The sequence below is a fragment of the Nannospalax galili genome, unplaced genomic scaffold (genome assembly GCF_000622305.1).
Source record: "Nannospalax galili isolate Female #2095 unplaced genomic scaffold, S.galili_v1.0 scaffold543, whole genome shotgun sequence".
Taxonomy (NCBI): Eukaryota; Metazoa; Chordata; class Mammalia; order Rodentia; family Spalacidae; genus Nannospalax; species Nannospalax galili.
Window position 1 is genome coordinate 1,278,487 of NW_008352270.1, and position 8,322 is coordinate 1,286,808.

General features: G+C 43.1%; 1 protein-coding gene across 3 annotated transcripts in view; it reads right to left on the reverse strand.

Annotated features, from left to right (window-relative positions):
* Kif26b (kinesin family member 26B) overlaps positions 1-8,322 on the reverse strand; it is a 499,922-nt gene that overhangs the window by 125,061 nt on the left and 366,539 nt on the right. For all 3 annotated transcript variants that reach the window (XM_029554099.1, XM_008849151.2, XM_008849153.2), the window contains one exon: positions 6,607-6,790. In XM_029554099.1, coding sequence (XP_029409959.1) covers positions 6,607-6,790 — 184 coding nt within the window. The remainder of the gene's footprint in view (positions 1-6,606; positions 6,791-8,322) is intronic.

An 8,322-nucleotide genomic window follows, 5' to 3' on the forward strand; every position in this document is an offset into this window, starting at 1 on the left:
TGTAGTGAGTACAATATTGCATAACTGTAATAATTAAACTTGTAAACCTAAAAATTTACAGCCAATTTTGAAAGAGATGCATGTTAGCTCTGGAAATTGTTATTGACTATGGCAATGCCGTTGTAATGAAATGCTTCTTCTAATTATATGGTTATTAAATAAATAATTTTAAAAAACTTATGGGAACAAAAGGAAAAAAAACAAAAACAAACAAACAAAAAAAACGTGGGATCTGAATTCTAGCTTGCCCTCACACATTTACCCGGAAGGATCCATGCTGGAAGAGCTTCATATCCCTGAAACTTTTCGGAAGAGCCCCCTCCTCACCTGAAGCAGGAGAGGAAGTTAAGAAAATTAGAAAAGGCTGAATTCCCATGAAGAAATTGGATGTAAAATCAAGCACTGGGAAATTATACTAACAGCTCAGATAAAAGACAGGAAGCTGGGCTATTCTCCTCGAAGGCCTTGAGTGTTTTTGTTTTTTGTTATTCGCATGCAGTTTGCTCTGTGGAGATCTCAGATAAGCTAGAATACAAGGTCTTCATCTGCAGATGTATACTACCAGAATTCAGTAGCAATGTGCTGTCTACCACTTCTAGGTGACTGATAACGAAGACCACAGGAAAAAGACACCCACACTGCTTGCTCAGCAGAATTAAAGTCGTTATTCTAAGGAAGATTACAAACCACTCCACACTTCACATAAGACTTTATGACTTATGTCCAGTGGCCTTTGGTAGAGAACATCCTCCTAAGGAGCCTCCACCCATTTGTAAGAATAAAGACTGTTAGGATGCAGGCTTGGTATGACTGCTCTAGAGGAAGGTGCCAGAGTGTCGCAGTTCTTGAGTGCTCTGGGAGGAGGCAGAGAGCTTCCTGGGCTCTGCCTTCTTAAGGCACAGCAATATACTGCGCATGTGTAGCACAGAGATTGGCAGTTGGTAGTGCTGGGTGGAAGCCCGATACCGTGGGGTTGGAAGTCTGAATTCATGGGGGAATCCCATGAATATTAGAGTCAGAACAACTTCAAGTTTACATCCTCTTGAGACACAGGTTGGAGGAAGGGTCAAACTCGTAAAAGCAGAGAGAATGGGAAAAAAAAATCTAACCAATCTTAACTACATGAGTTCAGCAGACTCAATCGAAATCAACTTAGCACAGAAAAGCATAACTGTAATTAGGGAGCAGAAGGTCACAGGGGTTTATTTCTCCAAAGAGCTAAAAATTTAATTTACAAAGTTATCAGGCTAGCTACAGTAATGAAAGTGTGTGTATTATTTATGCAGCACCCCCCTTTTTTCCTTAACATACACTAAAAATAGAAGTCTCACAATTCACTATTCCTGTCGTTACTTAAGATGGTATAGTGATGGTGAGTGACTGTGGGAATCCAGAATTTTCCATCATAGATGAATACTTTATTTCAGATATACTTGAGATGAATTTTAAAGACTGGCTCAAATCCTTGCTTTTCTCCCCATAAAAGCTTTCAGCTGGGGGAAGGGCAGACGTGGTCATGAGGAATGGACTCATTTGCATGTGTTTAAATAACCTGGACCTCTGTGGGCTGGAAGGCATGAGATTTTTCTCCTTGATATGACTTGAAACCACTTCCTGAACAAGAGAGAGCTGTACTTGCCATTTCTCCTTGTTAAGTAAAAAACTACATTAGCACCTTTGGAAAAGTCTTACTTTAATTTCAGAATTTTATTGCTGTCCTCTCATTGTAATCAGGACATTTATTGCACAGGAATTTTCTATACAGTGTGACAAGGATTCAGTCATTGAAGGACTTCTACTCTGAAAATATTAATAAATGCACAAAAGAGTTCTATAAAAACACACTGGAAGTTCTTTCTTTTATTTTCTGTGCTATTAGTTTATACAAAAACAAAGGAAAGTTTAGAATTCAAACTAAACTGAGACAACAGGGTACCTGGTGACATGAGCCAAGCAAGGGGTGTGTGTGTGTGTGTGTGTGTGTGTGTGTGTCTTGTCTGTATGTGTGTGAGAGAGAGAGAGAGAGAGAGAGAGAGAGAGAGAGAGAGAGAGAGAGAGAGAGAATATTTTACTAGAGGTCAAAATATGCTGTCACTAGTTTTGAAAAATAATGCCAAGTAAGAGATGGATGACTTAAAATGGAAGACTATAGAGAATGTGGAAATGGCTCCAGCCTTTTTATTACACTGAAAGATAATCTGGCCAGACAAGCAAGTCCATTTCTAAGGCATAATTCCATACCTCCACTAAATTGCCTGTATTTGGGCTGTACTGCCCTCAGAGGAGGACTCTCAATGAAGCCTGTTAGAGTCACAGGTGAATAGGCATGACTAGTGATAGGCATCCACTCTTAATGAAGCCCATCTATTACCAAATTAGGCTAGGTGGCCATCATTCTAAGGAGGATATAGTATCTGGACTGGACATAACTCTGGTGTGGGTGCTAAGACTGAGTGCCAGTCTTTGTCATGAGTGCCTGGAGTTTGTGGAGATGGGCATTGACCTTCCCTTTCCTTTGCAGTAATGAGGCCTGGGCAGCCAACCACCTTCTGTGTCCCGCACCCATCAGTGGCACCTACTATAGAACCCAGAAGACAGAAAGTCTCTACAGAGACTAAATCAAGTCTGGTAAGTCCACCTTGAACTGTGCCTGGCTCAGTTTCCCACAATTCCTCTTCATATTAGCTTCATCCAATTTTTCTTTACAATCTTCTCAAATCCTACAGGATCTGTTCTCTTGCTACTAGAATCTGAAAGCAAATTTCCAATATTCCTAAAACATATTGGGGAGAGGGGGAGAGGGTGGGTGTTGACTGAGGATGGTCACTCTTTTGAGGCATTCCTGGGGACTATGAGGGAAAGGAAGCCTCTTGTTCCCTTTATTCCTCATCCTTCAGATATTCATTTGGGTAAACAGACTGAACAAAACTCCAGGTAGACTGTCACCAATCCATTATGGCGATGGCTATTCCTATCCTCCCCTTTAAAGGTAAGTTTGCATGTATGCTGTGGCTACAGGGCCAAAAACTTCATGAGTTAAACAGATAGCAGACTTTGCTCTAGAAACTCGCAGCCCAAGACAGAGAGCTCTGACATTAAGCTGTGACACCATAACAAATGAACCTTAAACATGCCTATTAATTAATTGTGCAAACAGATTTCACAAAGAGCCATTTACTTAGGAGAGAAGGAACCATTTTCAAACAGATTACAAGTATCATTTACATATAAGCTAAATCAATGAAATATAAACAGGGACTAAGCCACTATGAGCCACTAATCATCTGTATCTGTTCATTAAGAATGTCTCTACAAGGCCATTTAGTAGAATCATTTCTTTGTATACCTGGGAAGTTAGAGTCATCTTAAATCTAGGATGGATTCTGACTTTTCCTTAGGTCAGTGTTGCTCATATTGGTTCGTTGGATGCTATTTCTCACTTCCTGGAAGAAGGCACTAGATGTCAGTTCTATGAGGACAGGCATTCAACTCTGCCCATCGCTGCACACAGTAGATGCTGTGTGCCAGGAGCTGCTCTAGGAGCTGAGGATGCTGAGGTGGAGCCCACGTGTCTGTTGGTATGCTGCACTTCAGCACCAAGAAAACTGGAATTCTCTCATCTCCTTCTGTTACCATGGCCTCCACTAAAGCTTTTGCCTCAAGAAGCACTTAGTGGCTAGTGTTAGTCCTTGGGGTGGCGCGGGGGAGCAGAATGGTGCTGAAGGCAGCAGGGAGTGGGGAGCGGAGGGGTAGCATGGACAGACTATCCATCTTACTGTTTGTCTGCTGTTGACTACAATTACCTTTCTCTCTCACCTATGACTCTGGAGAGGAAAGGATGTCTGTCCTTCTCAATGGGATGAAGGCAACAAGTTCCCATGGTTATTTCACAATCACTGTGTCTCCATGGACCTCTTGTTTGCATCTACAAGTTTAAAGGGTGATGAGTCTCTAGTGACAGCCCAGTGATATAGGAGAGAATACAGCAGCTTAAAGTTATGATTTCCATCCTAATGCTGAAACGGCTGGAAACCCCATCCTTTCTCTGGGCCTCAGTTTTCTTGTTCACATAAGAGGGTGCTCTGTGAATCTTGTGAAGTCCCTTCCCCACCTGCAGAACCTCCTGACTTTCCAGAGGGTGGAGTTTGGGTAGCTGGACTAGGCATTCACCTTTGGAACCACTTCTTATGTTAGAACCACTGTGTTCCTCCAGCCTCACTCCAGAGGCACCAGCTCAGGCTTAGAACTTAGAACATCAAGTGGCTTTGGACAATTCAATGAAGTTCATCTATTTCAACCATACTAGTTTATAAATAGCACCAATTATTTATGCTGTATATTAAACTCCACTATATTTCTTTGAGATATTAAAATGTAAATTATGCAACAGAGACAAATGGATGAGAATTTTCTCACATGGATAGAGAGCTGCGGTTCTTAAAGATGATGTGACATCCTGGGAGGCAGACAGAGCAGGGGTGCCTTGGCTGTGGTTTTGACTTAATGAGCATATTCCAACTGCTACTTTTCAGAAAACACCCTCCCCTCCAACTGTACACTTCCTCCCCACCACTGTCCCACCAAGGGTCATCAGAGCAGGAGGGAATACTCAGCTGACCTGTGGTCACTGGTCAGAGAGAAGTCAAACCATCACCCATGCCCATTTCCATTGCAAATGCAGGTCTTTGATGCACTTCTGAATTGCAAATGAGTGTGCGTATGTGAGATAATGCCTTTAATTTCAAATACTTAAATATATGATTTGATAACTTTACTACTCAGCATGACTATGCATTGGAAAGCCCCTTATACCTAGGTGCTACATAGGGCAAAATCCAAATTACCCCCTATGCCTTTTTTCTTCAAGTGCTAGGTCACTGATGGCAACAAGCACTCTCTCCACTGTTTTGGTCCCTTACCTGACACTTTTGTCTTAGAATTCCAGGGTTAGGGTTAGCTTATTACATTACATTAAACATAATAGAATAGATGCTATTCTATTACAATAACCATTGCTCTACCTAACCTCATTTGGGGAAGAGCATCATGAAGTTAAGGACTTCTGAATGAAGTGGCCTGGACTGGAGGTAGGGGACAAGTGGTAGGAGCCAGGAGAAACTGAGGTAGGGGAAGGGAATAAAGACAGCTGGGCAGGGTGTGGGGTCTTCAGAAGATCGTAAGCTAGGGCACAACCACATTGGGAAGTCAAAAGGACAGGAATTAGTAAAATCACAATCTACGTAGCTTCACTTCTGCCTCTTTCAGCAAGACCCCCAACTTCCCGAAATGAAGCCCAAGGTCAAAGTCAAGCCCCATGTTCTATATACTATCTACGCTGATGAAAATAAAGGAAAAAAACACTACTTTTTCTTCAGCTGCTTTTATAAGTCTTAACTTGTTCCTCATTGAAGATTAAGTTGTAAATTGCTTCACTCAGACATTCATTTGGGGGAAACAAAGAATTAAGAGTTGACATTTAAAAATAAAATTATCCATGGTGGCACATGCCTGTAGTCCCAGCACTTGGGAGGCAGAGGCAGGTGGATCTCTGTGAGTTCAAGGCCAGCTTGGTCTACATAGTGAGTTCCAGGACAGCTGGGGCTACAGAGAGACCCTGTCTCAAAAAAAAAAAAAAAGTTATCATATATGTGGCCTAGCAACATCTTATAACAGACTTGCCCTATGTCTAAATCCTGTACCAACTCCAAATTGCATTTCTTGGCTAGAAAATCAAGACTGAAATGCTCCCTAGAAGTCACATCAGCACTGGTGTTCTAGTTCAAACACATAAATCAGTATTTCTTTAAAGGAGAGAAAAGATAAAAAGTACCACAGGAGGCCAGGCATGGTGGCATACACCTTTGATCTTAGCATTCTGGAGGCAAAGGCGGGCAGGTAGATCTTTGTAAGATCGAGACCAATCTGGTCTACATAGTGAATTCGAGGCCATCTGGGGCTATGGGGACACCCTGTCTCAAAAAGACCAAAGAAAAAAACACACACAAAAAACCCTACAGGAAAATTACAGTCTTCTTTATCTGATTCCCCCATGGAATTTTCTCTGAGCCTCCTGCTTCTGTCTTTTTGTTTTTGAAATGGCTACAGTTCTGCTCAACAATGCAAAGCTATTTTTATCTTCACCAAAATCAAATCAGATCCCAACCTAATATATGACCTAATTTATGTATCCAAAACAAATTGTTCATTCCCTAGTTCCCTAGACATTCTATGGATGCCAGGAGTCAACAAATCTTAGAGATGCTATGTGCCCTCCCCCCAATAATAAAGTTCTATTTAAAAATTAGACACAGTAAAAGAATAGCAATGCTAATAAGATAGAACGATAACAATTGACTGCAGGAACATTTATTTCAAGCTTGTTGTTTAACTCTAGAATTTTCTATGAATATTTTCAGGCTAAGGTTGCTGGGTGAGTAAAACTGCAGAAAGTGGAACCTGGGATAAAGGGGCGCTGCTACCTCTTCTCCCCAGCACCTCCTCATTTAAACAAATGGGAACCCAACATCATTTTTCTCTTTCGCAAACCTGGCCAGGAACCTCACCCACTGACCTGAGTGGATGGCAGAGGCAAGAGAGGGGACCTACCTTGCCCAGGCCTGGGGTGTCCTTCACCTTGTTGACAGCCCTCAGGAGACAGGGTGGGGCTGGGGGAGGTGAGGTCTGCAGGATTCCGCTGAAGCTGGTAGCAAAGAGGGGTGTCTCCGCGGCAGAGGAAGTGGAAGGCCGGTGCTTCTTCTTCTTAGAAGACAGATTTAGCTTCTGGGCAGCTCTGAAATGGAACAACAAAGGGGACGTTATGGTACAATCAGATGTGCTAGGGCTAGTTTTTCCTTTCCCTTAAAGGGCCCTCTTTACTCTCCTTCTGTCTTCATTCTTGGTGCCCTGCAACCCTCTGGTACAGCACGGTGAACTTAACGTGCTGGGTGACTTTAGTTGTCAACTTGACACATCTGGGTAGAGGGAGCCTTAATTGGTGAATTTCCTCCATTGGGCTGGCCTGTGGCCATGTCTGTGGGGTATCTTCTTGATTATTGAGTGATGTGGGAGGGCCCAGCCCACTGTGGGCAGTGCTACCCCTGGGCAGGTGGGCCTGTGTTGTATAAGAAAGCAGGTTGAGCAGGGGTAGGGTTGCAAGCCAGTAAGCAGTGTTCCTCCATGGCCTGTGCTCCAGCTCCTGCCTCCAGGCTCCTGCCCTGAGTTCCTACCTTGGGCTCCCTCAGGGGTGTACTGTGACTTAGGAGTTGTAAAAAAACCCTTTTCGCTCCAAGTTGGTATTGGCCAGAGTATTTTGTCATGGCAATGGAGAAACAGACTAGAACAATTAACAAGCTATGTAATCATTTAGACAGCACACACACTCACACAAATCTATAAAATCACATGGTTTTGAGAACACAAGTTACAAAGAATTGTTTGTTCCCCCCAACACTTGGCTTAGGCACTCATTAAGTTAATCATCCTATAATTCTCCAGTATAAACTCAAGTGTGAAGAATCCTGTGAGATCATTTAATAGCTCTTACACCTTGTAAAACTCAAGCCAGTCTGACGAAGAACCTGGTGTTGACCAATCGGGGCATGCTGTGAACAGGGAAAAGAATTACAAGCCCCAGTTTAAAAGGGAGACATAAATTACACTGTTTTGAGAACCATAACAGTGAACCAGAATACTGACTGCAGCCAAGGCTCAGGGCATCTAGAATACAGGCTCCTCAGGTAGATAACGGGCCTTTGTGCAGGGCGGTCTTTAAGTACAAAATGCAATTCATGGGCAAGTCCAAGGAAGGCAACACAGGGAGCGCAGAGGGTGCAGACAGGGACATGTGGGAGGGGGTGGTTGCCAGCATCATTAACGACATTGGCCGTTCACACTACATCTCCCACCATTAAAGTGCTCTTTAACACTCAGAATATCATGATGCTGTTATAGAAAAGACAGAAACAAGGCAAAAGGCAGTGCAAGGTAAAGACGTTGAACAGATTCTACTAGACTCGTTTCTGGACTAATTCTTGGTGTCTTCACACCAGGAATATATATGATTGGGGAGAGGGGGGGCCCAGAGTCTTACTATACAGCCCTGGTTGATCTTCTGTGTTTTCTTTTTCTATTTTTCCTGTGTGTGTATATGTATTATATATGTGTGTATGCATGTGTGCTGGATAGCTTTAGTGTCAACTTGACACACCTGGGTTGAGGGAGCCTCTATTGGACTGGCCTGTGGTCATGTCTGAGGGGCATCTTCTTGATGAGTGATGTGGGAGGGCCCAGCCCACTGTGGGTGGTGCCACCCCTGGGCAGGTG